Here is an 18,196-nt window from a genome sequence, read left to right as displayed (position 1 = left end):
CGAAAGGTTTTGTTTAAATGGGACGAAGATTCAAAGTTCTGTGGAGTGAGTGGTGAGCCGTTGCGACCTATTGGTGTGTGTAGTGCTGACGAATTTTTGGGAGGCCATGTTATTACGACAGAGTTTGTAATTATTCCTCGGTCGACCCATGATGTTATTCTCGGCATGGACTTCTTGCGGGAGTGTGGTGCTACTGTCGACTGCCGCACAGGAAAAGTATTCTTAAGTGGTAGGATTCCATCAGGACTCCTGGAGAACCCTGTCGATCGCGAAACTACACTGTGTGTTTGTGGTGATACGGTCATACCTGCATCATCTACCGTTTGCGTTCCCATTGTCTGTTGCGGCGCCGATTCCGACTGCTTCGAAGCTACCGTAGAACCGATGCACTTTAACTGTATGAAGAAGAATGTGTTGGTGCCACATCGTGTGGTGTCGATCAAAGGCGGACGCACTGGCTTATGGACCGTAAACTGTTCTAAGGAGCCCGTTATACTACCAGATGGCATGAAATTAGCATTCGCCAGGGAACACGCGTCCTTATCAGTGGCTGAACTTACAGATGTGCCGGAAGAACCTGATGACCACAGTTCGGAAACAGCCCTTTTGTCGATGGTAAATAAATCGCTCAGCACGAGTGAACGCCGAACGTTAGTGGGTGTGCTTTCGAAGCACGTTTCGGTATTCGACTTTGCGCAGAAGGACAATATACCTGCAATCCCTGCGTCTCGAACGCGCCATACCATCAACACGGGTTCGGCAAATCCGATTAGACAAAAGCCATATCGTGTTTCACCATCAGAGCGCCAGATTATCAACGAACAAGTGCACGAAATGATGAAAAAGGGAGTCGTACAAGAGTCAGCAAGTCCGTGGGCAGCTCCAGTGATTCTTGTTTAAAAAAAAGATGGATCTTGGAGATTTTGCGTCGACTATCGCCGTTTGAATGCTGTAACAAAAAAGGACGTGTACCCACTCCCACGTATTGATGACGCAATAGACTGCCTTCATTCCGCCTCTTACTTTTCCTCAGTAGATTTACGATCCGGCTATTGGCAAATTCCGATGCATCCTGACGACAAGGAGAAGACTGCCTTTGTAACCCCTGACGGGCTCTTCGAATTTAATGTGATGCCATTTGGATTGTGCAACGCTCCGGCAACTTTCGAGAGATTTATGGACACTGTATTGCGTGGCTTGAAGTGGAACATCTGCATGTGCTACCTCGACGACGTCGTCATCTTTGGCCGCACCTTCAGCGAACACAACTCGCGTCTGGATATTGTCCTGAACTGCATCAGAAACGCTGGTCTAGTTTTAAACTATAAGAAATGCCACTTCGGAGACCGCCAAACCCTTGTTCTTGGGCACCTCGTCGACAAGGATGGCATCCGCCCTGATCCCCAGAAAACAGCAGCCGTTGAAGCGTTCAGTGCACCGCGCTGTGTCAAGGAGCTCCGTAGTTTTCTGGGGCTTTGTTCCTATTTCCGCCGATTTATTCCTAAATTCGCCGACGTTGCGTATCCGCTGACATGCCTGCTACGAAAGGACACCCCCTTTGAGTGGACTCCGGAGTGCGACTCTTCTTTTCGTCAGTTGAAGTTCCTGCTGACGTCACGACCGGTTCTTCAACACTTCAGTCCTTCAGCTCTGACAGAACTCCATACGGATGCCAGTGGCATAGGTATTGGTGCCGTCCTAGTTCAACGCTACGGTGACCGCGAACACGTGATCGCATATGCAAGCCGCTCATTAAGTAGGCCCGAGCAGAATTACACTGTGACGGAACAAGAATGCCTCGCGGTAATATTTGCGGTTCAGCGGTTTCGTTCTTACCTGTATGGACGCCCCTTTACAGTGGTCACCGACCACCACTCATTGTGTTGGCTTGTGAATCTTCGTGACCCTTGTGGCCGCCTTGCGCGCTGGGCGCTCCGACTGCAAGAATACAGCTTCACCGTATCTTACAAGAGCGGTCGACGACACGCTGATGCGGACTGCCTCTCGCGTATGCCACTTAGTACTACGGACTGTGACGCCGACGACTTCAATCACCTCGTGGCTTCTGTGTCGCCGCGTTTTCCCGACGTCGACTGCTTCAAAACCGAACAGCGAAAAGACGATAAATTAACACCGCTCTTCACCGCTACGACCGCCTCGACGACAGCAAACCATTTCTGTGTACGTGATGGACTCCTCTATAAGAAGAACTTTTCCAGCACTGGCGCACGTTTTCTCCTAGTGGTGCCGGAGAGCCTTCGCACAGCGATTCTGAGTGCTATGCACGACGACGCTACGTCTGGCCATCTAGGTTCGGCGAGGACGCTCTACCGGATTCAGGAACGCTTTTATTGGCCTGGAATGCGACAATCTGTTGAGACGTATGTGGCCAGCTGCATGCAGTGTCAGCGCCACAAACGGCCATCTACTGCTCCAGCAGGTCTTCTGCAGCCGATCCCGCCCCCAAGCACGCCTTTCCAACAAGTGGGCATTGACTTCGTAGGCCCATTTCCAAAATCAGCCAAGGGAAACCGTTGGATAGTTGTTTGCGTCGACTACCTCACACGCTACTGCGAGACGGCGGCCGTGCCCTCCGCAACTGCCACTCACGTTTCAACATTCCTGCTGCAATATGTGATACTGCGACATGGTCCGCCTCGCGTGATCATCAGCGACCGTGGACGACAATTCACAGCAGACGTCGTAGAGGAGCTGCTTCGTTTGTGTGAGTCCCACTTGCGTCACTCGACACCATACCATCCACAAACGAATGGGCTTACGGAGCGCACCAACCGAACAATTGTAAACATGCTATCTATGTACGTTTCATCCGACCACAAGAACTGGGATGACGTACTGCCTTTTATCACGTACGCGTTCAACACCGCCAAGCACGAGACCACCGGCTATAGCCCTTTCTTCCTGCTGTACGCACGGCCACCCCGGTACACAATCGACACTGTTTTCCCCTTCTGCAGTCACGAAAATCCCACTGTCGCCGAGACTCTCTGCCTCGCCGAAGAAGCTCGTCGTATTGCTCGTTTGCGCACTTTGGCATCGCAGGACAGATCAAAAGCACGCTACGACATTCGCCACCGTCCGGTAACCTATCGCCCTGGTGATTTAGTTTGGCTGTGGACTCCAGTATGGAAACGCGGGTTATGCCAAAAGCTTTTGGCCACCTACGATGGACCGTTTGTGATTATTAACAGACTCACGGTAGTCACGTATAACATAGCTCGCCTCACGGCGAGTGGTAGAAGAGCTGCCAAGACACAAGTGGTCCATGTCGCCCGCTTGAAATTGTTCACGTCAAGACACATGGATTGACTCGCCCGGCGGGCTTCGTCTGCGACGAGAGGAATGTTACGCATGAAGAAAACGAAGACCAGTGAACGTGCTTGCGGTCCCGAGTGGAAGAAAGAAGAAGAGGACGACGCTCAGTTGATAAACCAGCTGACCGCTCTTGCGCTCACCTTCACGACTTAAAGTAAACGGTCCCCTTCATCCGTAAGGGTTACAAACGGTCTCCTTCGCGCGCAACAATATAATAACCTCCATTGCGTGAAAGCCTTCCCACACTTAACAAACATACATCTTTTTCCCTCTTTGTTACCCCTTCTGGAAGCGCAATGAAACAAAGAGTAAGCCGACTTCAGCTATTGAAATGGTACATTGTATTGACCATGTATTGAAGATTATGACCGAGGTACTGAACAAGATAGAGTCTCCAGCTTGTCCTGTTTGAATTTCGCTCCCCGTCTTTACTGAACAAGGTTCATCAGCGCCAAATAAAGTTTGATCCAACTAGCCCAGCAACGAAAATTCCGGAGACTTCGGCACTCCATTCAGGCCTTAAATCAATTAGTGCAACAGCAGAAGCCTCTTGCAGAGAATAAGACCTTCTTAGGAACTAGTTAAACATCGTTATAAGAAGCTTGAAGGGGGAGCAGAGCTTGCTCCGTTCTCTTTCGTTAGAATGGTTTTCTGCGCACGACCAACATTGGCGCCTGGAGGAAGAGAGGGGGGGGGGCTGTTGTTTGTAAATAATAAACATTGGGCTTCAGGCAGAACATTACATGACGTTCATAGCATTAACAATGGTTAGCACTATGGTTAGTGCTGGAATGTTTAGGGAGCACAATGGGTAAGTTGACGAAACAAGCAAATGCGCCGTGAAGACGGACCGCAAAAGATTTTTTTTTTCCGCTGCGTTTCCGTAAGCGAGATGACTACTTTTTGTAATGCAGTTTTAAAGGGACCCTGAACTGCCCTCGGGCTTCGTGAGAAAACACAGTCCGCGAATAGCATATGCTACCGTGTAGTGACTTTTGAAGGAGAGGAAGAGAGAAGTGCAGTGCCGTAACTGTCTCTCAGAGGAGGACACCTCAACAGCACTGCACAGGGAAAGTGGAGTGGGGAGAAAAGATCAGGGAGAGAAGGAAAAGAAGGCGGAAAGAAAATAACAAGGGTGAAGAAGCAATGCGGGGCTTACAGCCGCGCTCTCAGCTGCGTCACAGGGCAGTCCCACAGGGCAGTCACAGGGCAGTCCCACACGACGGTATGATGCAAATAGCGCAGTGCGCTCAACATCGAAGGGCGGGCAGCGGAGCAGAAGGTGCTCAAGCGTCTTCTCCTCGCTGCAATCCAAGCACGCAGGGCTGCCTCTTCCGTGCAGTCTGTGCATTCTGGCGGCCATGTTGTAGCAGCCGACGCGCAGCCGAAGGAGAAACGAGCGGTCCCAGCGGGAGAGACCCGCGCGGGAGAGGAGGCCAGGGGGCGTACCTGCAGCAACGCGCGGATCCTGGTGCTGCGCGCGGAGAATGCGCAGTATCGCCGTCTTGGCCGCGTCGAAACGGGTGACGGAGCTGGCGAGGGGTAAGCGAGTCGAGAGAGCTTGCTTCGCGAGGGCGTCGGCCGCTTCGTACCCGGGCAGGCCGATGTGCGCGGGGACCCACTGCAATGCCAAATCGCAGCCCTGATTTACGAGATGGCGCAGTTTTGATCCCACGCGCTGCACAAGCGGAAGACTGGCATAGTCCTTCCTCAGCATGCACAGAGCCGCACGCAGACGGGACACCGCACTGCTGAAGAAGTAGGTCAGCCGCGAGGTCAATCGCCGCGAGTTCGGCGACTGTCGACGAGGCAGGAAAACGAAGGCGGCACTGTCGAGACGCAGAAATGTCCGGTGCCGTGCACGTGGCAGCGGCGGAACCGTCACTGGACACGGATCCGTCAGTGTACACTAGGAGTCGGTCGCGTAGATGTTCGAAGATCAATGCAACCGTCTCCTGTTGCATGGCACACAGTGCTGCTTGTCGCTTGCTCTTGATGCCCGGGACGGTGATGTTTACGTCGAGGAGCGCGGAGGCGTGCGGCGAAGGCGGCAGGGGGTGGAGTTGAGGCAAAGAGGCGATGCGAGTGCTGAACTCGGTGGCACGCTGGCCTATGCCCGAGCCCTCGAGGGTGTGGAGGCGGCACACGAGACGCTGACCCTGTGGCGACCATTGCAGACACTCGATGTGGTAAACATCGCAGCCAACGCAGCCAAATATTGCACTCGTGCGCCGCGCGTGGAGCTCGCAAATGGAGCTCCGAAGTCACCTTTTTTTTTTAAACGCTCTTTTCAACAGAATTCTGCTCGCGCTTTTCGGCCTGCCATATTTGATCATATAGCGGACACTATATGGCGTCATATGAACTGGATGGGCTAGCGTCCCTCCAGTTTATATGTCTTTGTGTTCCCATTCCTTAGCGCTTGTTATGATTTCCATGTCCCATACGCGGCTGCTATTAGCGAATAGCCGAGCTCAACCATGAAGGTTGTTTGGATCAGGTCACTTCTTCCTACTGTTAATATTGCTACGGAACAGTATTTGCGATCACGAAGAGGCGAGCAGTGTGAAGACGACGACGACGATTAGAGGCTAGCGCGGGCTGTTGCCTCTTGGCCAAGTGCGGCGTATTTTCCTGTAAGTATACTTGTGTATAGCTTTTCTTCTGCGTCTTCCTACGTAACGTACCTGGTGGAAGTGGACATTTCCTGTACCTCGTCACGGAGCTTCGCAGTGGATGGTACGTCGAGCCTTCCTTCATGGCTCCCGGCGACGAAAACTCGTCTCCGCCGGCTCCGACACCTGCTGCCACTTCGACGACCTACATCACTCTCCCCACTCCCCGTGGTCCTGGCGTATTCTCGGGCAAAGATGGGGAAGACGTCGAGGACTGAATCAGCTTGTAGAACACGTCAGCCGCAATAACCGGTGGGACCCTACTATAATGCTCGCCAACGTAGTCATTTACCTCGGTGGCACACCTCTAGTTTGGTTTCGGACGCACGAATATGAGCTAACCAGTTGGGATTCGCTTAAACAAAAGCTCCGAGACTTGTTCGGCAACCACTGCGATCTCAACAAGCGAGTATGCGCGCGACGCCATCGCTCTCGCCGACCATGCACGCCAGCTTGCCCGTACTCGACTGATGGCCTCGCAAACCACTCAGCAGTGTTAGTACAACGCCCGCCACCGAGACGTACAGTTTTCGCCTGGTGCGCTCGTGCTCCTGTGGCCACCCTCTCGACAGGTCGGACTATCAGAGAAGCTCCTTTCGCGATACACCGGGCCCTACCGCGTGCTGCGCCAGGTGACGCCTGTGACGTACGAAATTGCTCCTGTGCGTTCAACCTCGTCCTCTACTCTGGCATCTAGTGATGTCGTGCACGTCAGTAGGCTCAAGACTTACTACACTCCTTCCGAGTCTGGCCTTTAGTCGCTCCGGGACGGCGCTTTTGCCGCCGGGGGTAGTGCTACGGAACAGTATTTGCGATCACGAAGAGGCGAGCAGTGTGAAGACGACGACGACGATTAGAGGCTAGCACGGGCTGTTGTTTCTTGGCCAAGTGCGGTGTATTTTCATGTAAATATACCTGTATATAGCTTTTCGTCTGCGTCTTCCTACGTAACAATATGTATGCTTATTCACGCAATTTAAGAAATAGGAATAAGTAAGCGAACATTTGCTTCATCATTTTGATAGGAATGACGTAGTTCCGGAAGTAAGACTATCGCACTATCGCTGACTATTGTTGCTAACGCTTGGCCACAACTTGAGCCAGACACAACTTGAGCCAGACTGTTTATAAGTGTCGGAGCCATCGGGTCTCGCCAATATTTATTACTTCTGAACGCTCATCTAGCCTCGGACCACGTGAAACTTACGGCCACTCCTGGACGCTCCTGGCTATACTCGCGGACAACTTTCTGTGGCTATGACGGGTAAGTTGCGGGGGCAGAGGTTGTGTACGTGTGTTACCACGCCAAGTAGCTCGCCAGCGTATGACAGTGCTTTTGGTTGCTTGCAACAGACGCTGAATCGACGCAGCTTCCACGTGTGACGTTATCGCGTTTGCTCAGACACGTAAGGAAAAAGCCATAAATAATAAACTTTCACATTCAACGGTGTGGTTCGTCTTATTTGCCTGTTGCTAATAAGGTATTTATGTTTTCTCTTTCCTAGCTTAAACAAACGTGGATGAAAACACGTCACTCCTTTTTAAAAGCGCTCTCAATTATGCGCGCTTTGCATTCGTAGAGCTTTCCCTTCATAGTCACAGAAAGTTGTCCTCGAGTATACACGCCTTCGCAGACTTCGTTTCGTAGTGAGCTGAAGGCACACTGCAGACTGTCACGCGGGGCCACCGTTGGCTATCAGAATGCGCCACCACATGGCTACTTTGGCGGATGTTGGGGCGTTGCCTGTTAGATTTAGCGCTACCCGATCTCGGAGCCGATAGTGCAGGGCGGGGGGGGGGGGGGGGGGGAGCGGAGGCCGACTGTTACTTCAAATTAAAGATCGCCGAGCGAGGTCGGCGCCTTTCTTATTATGGCTTCAAAAGCGTGCACGCGACTGTAACAACGTGATTCGCTGAACTGCAAGACTAAGGCTCTGTCTCTCAGCGCTTACTTCGCGCCATAGCTCATGTTTAAATCCGTCCATGTCAGCGAAGTGGAGAAGGTGGTGGTTGCAAGTGATTTAAGATCACCGGGACATGCCTTCCTCAAACTATAATCAATGTTGGGACAAGACAGAAAGTGACTATAATACTTACCGGCCGGGTATAGCTAGATAACAACAGAAGGATTCTAGCGACTGCCGCACCGGTGTTGCGGAAAAGCGTAAAGAGACTACGGCTGTTGCTCTACATGTTCACGAGATGTCATGGAAAGCATATGAACCTGTGTAAGATTCACGAGCAGAAAGAAACTTAGTAAAGCTAGAACGACTTGGTGGCTAACCACACTATTTAAGAAAGCTAGTAATGTTCACCGTGGTGTCAGGTGTTGTAGTTTGGGGAATACCGAATGCCCGCCCCGAGAGGCGCTCCTTGCAGAAACTAACGACCTTTCAAACAAACATTACGTTATCGTGTCATCGATGAGAAAGTGCTGCTTTTCGAATACGAAATAGACAACGCACAATTCTCGCATTTATAGTCCAAGAAGTATGAACAATGACAATGCGGATGTTCTTGTGTGCAGCAAACCAGTTTGTATGATTTGAACAATTTCATGTTCCCGATAACGTTTTGACGACCATCGTTGGCGGTAACCCTACGTACCCAGTTCGTATATGACAAATTAAAATGCTTCCTCTTATTACGCTTTTCCACTGAAGGGAAGCATACTAAACACATTCGTAAGTTTGACGCGCGCCGCTTAGCCGACCGAAAATATAGACTGTTGCTTTGAAAAACGCTGCAGTTTGTAAAATGCGCATGTAATGGCTTGCTAGGTAAATTAAGGACACATATTTTAGAATGCGACCTCTTTTTAATGCGTAAAATAATTCTTGCGGAAGAATACATGCAACGGGACGGTAGTCTGCAAGGCGTCACCGTGTAGCTGTCAGCACCAGGCCACATACATGTGTTTGCGTGTTGCAGAATGTTAAAAAATAATTAACGCCTGCTAATGGGACTTCTGGCAATCTAGCGCAGGTATACCTGTAGGCTTACCTCATGGCTGTAACGATCGAGTGCGACTCAGCAGCCGTTAGCATTAGAATTTAATTTAATCAACTTCGTAGACATTGACGCTCGGTCGCAAGAAAAAATGCTACCAAGCGGAAACTAAATCCACGGCGCGTAGCTCCACGATGCGCCAGGTTATCACGAGAAAACGTTCAACGAAATTATCGAGCGTGTAGCTGTGTAGCTGACCTTCTTCAACGAACCAGCTGGGTACAAAGTATTGGCCATTGCTCCATTGATATCCGAGTGGGCAAAAAGCTTCGTGCCTGAAATAATACTGTAAGCACACTTGCCCTCTGCAGCAAGCAGTCGTAATGGTTTGGATGCGGAATTAATGATTTTATTCTGGGCTTTACCAGAACTACGATTGGATTATGAGGCGCGCTGTAGTGGGGGACTCCGGATTATTTTGACCACCAGGGGATCTTTAACGTGCCTCCAATGCACGGGAAACGGGTGTTCTTGCATTTCACCTCCCATGGAAATGCGGCCGCCGCGGCCGGGATTTGATGCCGTGGCCTCGTACTTAGCAGTGCAACACCATAGCGGCTAAACTACGACGGTAGGTAAATGTTGTTGTAGACGTACAGAGCGTCGGTTTTCAGTTGAAATTTAAATGTTCGGAGAAAAAACTAAGAGCGTGGTCCGAGTTCGCATAATGACGCTGTCGCTACCGCTGCTGTTGCTAGTTTGAAGCTGCGAGAGAGAGAGAGAGAGAGAGAGAGAGAGGGTAACTTGTTAAAAAGGTAGATAGGTGGGCCTGAGCTAGCATGCTCTGGCTGCTACTCTGCACAGGGGAAAAGGGAAAGGGTACAAAAATAGTGATGTAAGACGATCATGAGGACAGTAGGAAGGGATGCATATATGCACTAAAAGACTGGTTTCCTTAAAGCCTTGCGTCTAATCTGGGAATCTACAAGTAGTCAAGAGCAGCCCTTGTAGCTATTGAGGCTAGTGTACGTCACACACTGCAGACAAAATAGTATTTTCAAAGTTTACATGGCAATGCCTGCTAGCGAAGAAGTCAGCGTCTTGCGCTGTAATTAATACGTAGTCTGAAGCTACGCTCATGCCCCGCTAAAGCCGAACTCGTCGGAGCTGGAGCTACATTTGCGGGGTGCCTTTTGCGCAAAATGCGCAGTTTGGATGTGGCTACTATCTGTTGGTCAAGCTGGTGAAGGACAAAGGTGGCCCGCGCCACATAGCACGATTAGACTAGGGCATATGAGCGCAAGCGTGCACTCCAGCCCTGTGGTGAACATAGTCACTACAGTAGCTCATAGAGCTGTGTCTGCTGTGTCACATACCGCGGCTACCGTGGGGTGCCGCGACGAGCACGCTCGCAGAGCTACTGCGGATCGCTGAGGGCAACAGCGTGCTCTGAGTGCTATCTGTGCGTGAAGCGACTCCAGACCCGAACGCCAACATTTCACGAAGTGGTCGTCTACTACCAGAGTTGCACACGCTCCGAGTGTGTCTCGACCGGGGTCGAAACTCGTTACATTAGCAATGTTTTCCATGCTTTTCGTTCCATATGGTATTTCACTGCAATATAAATACGTATTTTGCAGCAGGAGTGGCGGTGTTTATACGCATTTCATGATAGTGAATGTGCTTTAAAAAATTTGGAGGACGCTTAAGCTTCGCCTTTAAGAGTGCAACGCGATAGCATTCAGAGACCCCTGACTGCTTCTCACGCTTCCCGGCTACTGTGGCTCATATAAGCGTAATGTTTACCAGGTAACACTGGCTGCGAACGCTATGCACGAAGGCGAGCTTTCTGGTAGAAACGCGGCCTCTTGCGTGGGCCGCGATGCGATGTAGGCGAGCGCCATCTGGAGCTGTTGCATGGAACCGGACGCAGCGCTTTATGGCGTTGGCATTTACGAAAGGGGCTTTTATTTTGAGTTTCCGCATAACAGAATTATCTTTTCTCGTATGTGGAATCAGACGCTATGATGTCTGTAGGTTGTGTGTAAGTTGTATTTTACGATTTTTCTGAGATATGATGTGCACATCACTTGCACATCATTGCCTGTGCTGTTATTTTTCCGCTGGCGCGCATGCATTTACGTACCTTGATCGTACGATTTGGCCCTATGAGGTCATTTAGCATGCGAATAAGTATGCATCTATATACAAACAGGCGAATTCACAAGCATGCAGCATGAGATAAACGCACAAGTTGAAAGAGACACCTCTTGCGTTAGCGCTAAAGTAATATAATAGCATCGCGATTTGCAACAGAGCAATCGCAAAAGCAGTAGGAAGTAAAATGCTTGATGTTCCTGTATATTGAAGTACTGTATATTGTAAATTGATTGAGTTCTTATATATTCGACCTCTACTTACGCGGGTACAATGTTCGTTTTTGTGGAAAAGAGAGAAATACAGACTTCATCTGTTTTTCTATTTTGTTCGCTAAAGTATACAAGGACAAGCTCTTTGCACGTGTCATTTCCCGTGCCTTTGACCAATACATAATGTTCGCGTGTTCTCCCAGGCATAGTGAGGCCCTTTATTGAGCGGGCCGAGTCCTGTCTGGGACCGTGGCCTCGAGGCTGAGCCAGGTCCGGGCCCGCCGAAAAACGCTTCGGAGAGCCAAGGTCCAGCGCTGTGCTCTAATCTGTGGTCACACTGCTGTCTTGCCGTGGTGGTAGTGCCAGCGTCGGTATGTCAGAGTCGCAATTCGTTTCTCGGCATACTCCTAAGACAGAGAAACAAGTTCACACAGATGTCGGTGTGATCTTTCCGGACTTCGTCACACATACTCTCGCTCTTGGACCTAAGATTGCCACAATGGGAAGGAACACTCCAGCGGAAGTTCTGACTATGGTGCGTGATTTGACTACTGTGGAATGTGAGGATGACCGTTGCGTGTCTGAGGGCGTCGGTGTGCTTCGGTTGTACTCTCATCGTCAAAATGCTATTCCCGTTGAAAGGGTGTTTTGCCTACTTCACCAACAAAGGGCGTTGTCTCGCAGCAGCTGAGAAAGAAGGTGGGTTTTTTATCACACCTAGAAGTACTTTCTTGAAAAGAAGCGCAAATTTCCATTGATTTGGTGTTCATTAGGAGAACTGATATTGATCTGAGGAGGATAAAATCAGAGGCGAAGCGCATGTTAACAGAATTGAACCTTAGCACTCTTGAAAAATCTGTAGACAGGCAGGAAGGGGTTGCCTTTGGGTTGTTTTTCTCAGTAAAAACCAACGAGCTTGAGGCGCCTTTTGGTGTCATATTGGAAAAAGGCACGTGGCAAAACTCTCTTTCTTACTAGCTCCAGTGTCACCTTAAGAAGCTAGAAGTTAATAATCCGTTTCTAATTGAGGGATTTTACGACATTATACACTACATTTCTCAACATTCTAACGTTTCATTTAATGCTATGCCCACATATATTAAAAACTTATATATTATATTCCGCACCCCACACAGTTGGTTGTTAGTGAATGGGCTATTTCCATTTTCGGTGATGTGGCGTTCCAAATGTGTTCCAAATGTGTTCCGGATTTTACAAAATTGTTTCATCTTTTTTTTCCTTGACCTTCGTTGAATGTAATAGGAACTTCTTCCTTCAGAAAAGCGGGATATGTATAGGGTCTTGTTTCGTCCCCTCTTTGAAGGATTTATTTTTGGCGTACCTATACAGGAACGTCGAGTCACGGTTGGGCAGTACAAAATTCGGTAAAGCCTTTCGTTTTCTCGATGATCTTCTGATTCTGCTTAACTGTGAGAACAGCTGTGTTGCGGCCTCTGTTCTGCAGACGCTACTTCTGTTTGAAGAATGCCTAGCCCCGCTCTCACTCACGCATGAACATTCGGAAAATGGATCCCTTAGGTTTTTCGATCGGAAACTATCCTTTACTCGGCATTATGTAGGCTTGATGTATGAGCCTTCATTGTCCTATGCATCTGCTCATTCAAAAGTGATTAAAAGAGCTATTCATTCTTGCTTGCATAATGCACTAAATAAATCCCGCTATCATTTAACAGAATCCAGTTTTAATTCGCAGATCGCTGGCTTGAAGGTGGCTAGGTACCCTAGCGATCTTTTTATCTCAAGGGCAAGCATTCATCCTCAGAGTAGTGAACCTCAGCTACATGATCGAATAACTAAAGCGGCTGTTCTCCCATACCTCCATAAGATATGTCACAAACTTAAGAAAAAAGGAAAGCGAGTAAGTTTCGATTTAGTCTTTTCAATGCCTAGAAAACTTGCACAGCTTGCGTTAGAGCTAATTATGTTCGCTAGGTAACGTAGTTCTTGCTTTGTCAATCACAACAAAAAACGTATACGGATTGTTCGAAAAGCATAGTTTACAAGATACACATGAAATGCGGTGTCTTATATAGGGCAGACAGGTAGGTCTCTAAATGTTAGACTGCAAGAACATAGCAATAAAGCGCGCAAGCAGCGAGATGAGTTTCTATAGGTGTCCATTGCGCAAAATGCGGCTGTATTCTGTTCTTTGGAAAAAAAAACAGTATATTGGCCAGGCATCCCAATGAAAACACTAGACTTATCGTTGAAGCAGCAGCGATCGCTGAGGCTGACTCGGTTAGTAAGCCATAGCTTACATATGGTATTACTGGGCGCTTTATTGCACCACACCAATGTTGGGGTACAAGAAAGACACCGCGAAAGGCGGCAGTCGATGGCTTGAGGCGCAAGGGGCCCACCTTACCCTAGTAAATGACCCACAAACACCCACCAGAATACACAATAGCATCAGCATGGATACTACGCCGCATCCAGCATTTATCACAAAGATGCATGATGCCCATTGAAGAAACAGCTTGGAAAATCTTGGGGGTGAACATTATATCCGTGAAATAGTAATAAACGCCGGACCCCCGCTCAGCAGCAGCCACAGCAGCAGAATTTTAGTGACCACGCCGGGCTCCACGCTTGCGTGGTCACCAAAATGCTTAGTATGAACAGAAAGGAAGCGCTGTCGAGGACGGGAGAAAATTAGGTGGAATGATGAAATTTGCAGCCACAATTTGCAATCAGCTAGCCGAAGTCGGGGGTAATCAGAGATTGCCGGGAGAAGACTTCGTAATGCAATGGACATTAAGACACGCTGATCACGTTTTACAGCATCCAAAATTCGTACGTAATTTTGACGCACTGTGTCTCTTGAGCCGCCATTTGCATCGTACTGCTCGGCCGCACTGGCATGTTTCAGATCGATGTTTGTCGCCGCTTGGATAACTACCCTCCCCCCCCACCCCTCCTTCGCCTTGTCATCCTATTATGCGTACGTGCAGTGTCGGTTCTGCAAAGTGCGTCGGTGTAGCAAAATAGACGACTTGAACCGATTTGATCCGGAACCAACTAGAATATTGAGCCGTCTTGTGCTCCGCGTATGGTGCTGCGCAGTATGCTGATGGGCACTTGAACGTGTGTTCTTATGACGCTGGTAATCTTATGAAAACATTGGTCCTGAGCATCGTGGTTATGTTGATTGACTAGCCTGTACTTCTATGTGGTGCCACTTGGGCTATGACAGACGCCGTAGTGAGGCGTGCCGGGCCTTGACGCTGCCAACCTATGACTCATTACCGGACTCCAAGGCTGAAGTGCACACGCCTTTGTGCACTTCGCTTTACAAGATACCAAATCGGACGCCCTTTGCGTCGAGCACACAATCTGGTTACAGAAAGTTCGGCGACAACATATACAAAATAAAGCATAAATAGCATTAGAAAATATTTAGACACATCCAAGCGCCCCTAGTGCCTAGATAAAACTTTAGCGCAGTGGTCAGGAACTAACCAAGCAGTAAACAGAAAAAATTGCTGCAGAAGCCCCCTAGTGGGACTTGTTAGATAGTGCGTAAGAGTTCTTTCCAATATATACTAGGTATATATATATATATATATAGTCATCATGGCTAATCTCTGCTATCCTCAGCAGTCACACGGCATTATCCTATATACCCCCCACCCATACACACACATAACCCTATATACACCTATGGAGCGCATCGGGTCACGCGTTAGACAGACGGAAGGACAGATTTCCGAGGGACGTAGTCCTAGGACACTTTACTCGCGTCACTACTTTCCAACGCTTGCCAAAGTGAAAGGCTGTAATTGAACGACGCAAGTTTAAATTTGAACGAACATTTGCCATAAAGTTATCTTCACTTGAGCAAAACTTCATTTCCAGTTTCCCTAAGCTAGCTGGCTCATTTCTTCACGATTCAAAAAACAAGATTTTCTGTCTTTTAATGCTCCACCGATCTTGCAGAAGTATTCTATTGAAAATGTTTTATGTAACCCACAAACTTTCAATATCGACTACCTATATCTTGAACGATATATAAAATGTGCCTCATTATATTCGGTGAACGGGCTGGTGAAATATAATGCGAACTCTTTATATCGCCTGAAAAAGGCTAAAAAAACAAATCGTTTAGCAATTATTTTCAAATCGCCTAATTAGGTGAAGAAAGATTAAGATTCGCCACCCATTACACCTAACATGCCTTTCATTGCCACCAAATGTAATCTTAGTAATATGTACATACATTTCTGTTAGGAGCCTGATTAACATTGGTGATTGCTCCAGTAATTTTGTGCAAAGGCTCTATCTAGTTCAACTTCACAGAATAAATATATATCACTGTGCCGCCGTGTGCTTTCTAGTTTATCGAAATATAAACAACATACCCTGCGTAGTTCACCGAAGAGACCGGGAGAATCAAATACACGCCTCCTACAACACATAAAAATGAGATCAAAAGGAGTATTCTGTTTTTACTTTCATGGCAAGAATAAACATGTACCCTTCAAAATCTTCCCTACATGTGACCCACAGCACCACCCAATGTTTGGAAAATATGAAATTGCTGCTATTTATGATCCACTGGGAATAGGAGAAAATCTTTGTCAGTGTTTCATGTAACCCGTATGAACAGGCAGAAAGCGAAGGTTCAGCAAACTTTTTTTAGCCCCTCATAGGCCGCACACTTCAAGGTTTATTTGCATATTACCTGTAAAGTTCAAGATTTCAACTATACAAACTTCGTGAATTGTATAAACGTTCTTGAGCGTATCTTGTTGCATTAACAGCTTCGCTGTAATAATTTTACTTTGTAGCACTCTCTTACATGATTCCCGAAGCACAATAAGCGGGCACGTATACCTTCTTCAACTTCTTGTCATTCCAAACTCTTCGGAGAAATCGAAAGGAATATGACAGAATTGGAAAGAAAAACTTCTTTAATAAAGGTTCGTTCATAAAATGGGAGGTACGCTGCAGAGCACATTCTTTGTGCACAGGCTTATTTTATATGTAGGGCAAACTTCTCCCGTTTCTTTGCAGGCCAGACGACTCGTTCCTCCTGTCCCGCATGTCCTATCTCTGGGGCAGCTTCTTCGTTATATTCGCGACCATTTTGCTGGGAGTTATCGTGAGTGCTGCCACAGGCAAGTGTTTAATAAAACACGACTTCTCATGTGGGTGCCCATCTTTTTACCGTTGAAAATGAAACATGTTCCCTTCTCACTATGTGTACAGTGCTAAGCGATTCAAACGCGATAAATCGGAGCGTGTGGCGGCTGGTGCGTTTTGAGCCAACGGTGAGCACGAGAGGATTGATGGAAGGGCCGAACATCGTCACAATGCGTCACATGGGCGCGTCGCTTCGATTGCACAGAGTAATTCATGGGCTCTGTTTCCCCGGTGCCCACTGGTGGTGCTGGCGGCCATGCGTTTCCAACTATCGCGTTTCGATCGCTGAATGATGCGTGTAGGTCTTTAGAAACAACAAATGGCACAGCATCTTAGCAGTGTTAAATAAGCTCCTTGTGCCAATTCGGTGACACAATGCGCAATGTGTGACTGCAATATACCTTTCCAAGCTTCTATACTTTCTTCTTTGAAAAGGGGGGCATGCGTTGTTCCTTTTGGTGCGGAAGTTTTCAGACTTGTACGTGCTTCTCTTCGTGTCTCTAAGTTTGTTTATAGCGTTTCCCAACAAAATAATCATATCAATGACAGTAACCCACTGCATCACGTGTTAGGCAAGTTTTTTTGCCACAGAATGCGGCACAAAACCAAATATGATTGTCCGGCTTCCCCAATTAACTTTTATACTGAAAGCGCCCCTAAACAACAACAAATAAGCTTTTTACTCGTATTATTAAATTACCATTCTGTAATATAAAGAACAAAGCGGGACCTTCCTGAACGGGAACTCTCGACGATGTGCGTAGCATTATATGATGGTCGGCGGGGTGCGGATTTCGTTATCCGTAGTAATTATGTGTGCTGAGTTATGCTGATTGCCGAGCGTACACATCCCGCACCACTCCGAGCGCCATGCAATGATACGCTACAACAGCTCCCGTTCAGAGAGGTTCCACGGAATTTACTTGCGCGATGCCCGGCGTGGCACAATCAACTCGTTAATGCCGTCTCAGACAACCACAGCCCCACGCGGGGGCGCTGCGGCCCCAATTGTTGACTCCTGTGGGATGGCTCACATTAAGCGCTCACGGGAGGACTACAAGTGAAGCTGTGCAGGCTGGTGTGGGCTGGATAAGTTTTGAAGTGAGGGAAGCTCAGTGTAAAATTGATCAAGAAGGAAGACTCGGAAATATGGAAAAAATTACATGGGCTGGGAGAGTGTTCAGATATTTGAACAGAAAAAACATTGATTCACAGAGGAGGAAGAGAAACAGGAAGCTTACCAGCAAGTATGCAGTCGTTATAGTGAGCAACAGGGCAACAAAGAACATAAAGCTGAAAGTCATCAGAGAAGCTGAGACATTCTCAGTGGTGGCGGCAATGAAAAAGAAACCTGCTATTAGTAACTACTTTACAGGAAAAAAAAAACTAAATCAGGAGAGAAACACTAAGGACCCTATAACGTTCTATTTATTTTTATTCCAATCTGCTCACGTCGAATTTACGCAACCACTGACGAAAGCATCGGGCGGTAATCCGCAGCGTTGTCTGAACAGCCCAATCAAATGATCTCCTAGTTCACAGGAGGTAACCTTTGTTCGTTCTCAAAACGAACAACATTGCCTACATTGAGCAGTTTTTTCTTGTCTAATTAGCTGAGAATAGGCGAGGAACACACTCAAGTGGAGAGCGTTTCGATGGGGCCGAGCCAGCACAATGAAAATAGATAACCGGATGAGGAAGGTG

At 48.1% G+C, this 18,196-nt stretch overlaps 1 protein-coding gene across 1 annotated transcript in view; it reads left to right on the top strand.

Moving 5' to 3' along the window:
- LOC129382769 (sodium-coupled monocarboxylate transporter 1-like) overlaps positions 1–16,558 on the top strand; it is a 52,210-nt gene extending 35,652 nt beyond the window's left edge. Inside the window, exon 7 of the mRNA XM_055066950.1 lies at positions 16,364–16,558. Within this exon, the coding sequence (XP_054922925.1) occupies positions 16,364–16,523 (160 nt within the window). The 3' untranslated portion in view covers positions 16,524–16,558. The remainder of the gene's footprint in view (positions 1–16,363) is intronic.
- The last annotated feature ends 1,638 nt before the right edge of the window (positions 16,559–18,196 follow it).

The sequence above is a fragment of the Dermacentor andersoni genome, chromosome 6 (genome assembly GCF_023375885.2).
Source record: "Dermacentor andersoni chromosome 6, qqDerAnde1_hic_scaffold, whole genome shotgun sequence".
NCBI lineage: Eukaryota > Metazoa > Arthropoda > Arachnida > Ixodida > Ixodidae > Dermacentor > Dermacentor andersoni.
This window is presented reverse-complemented; position numbering and strand designations above follow the sequence as displayed.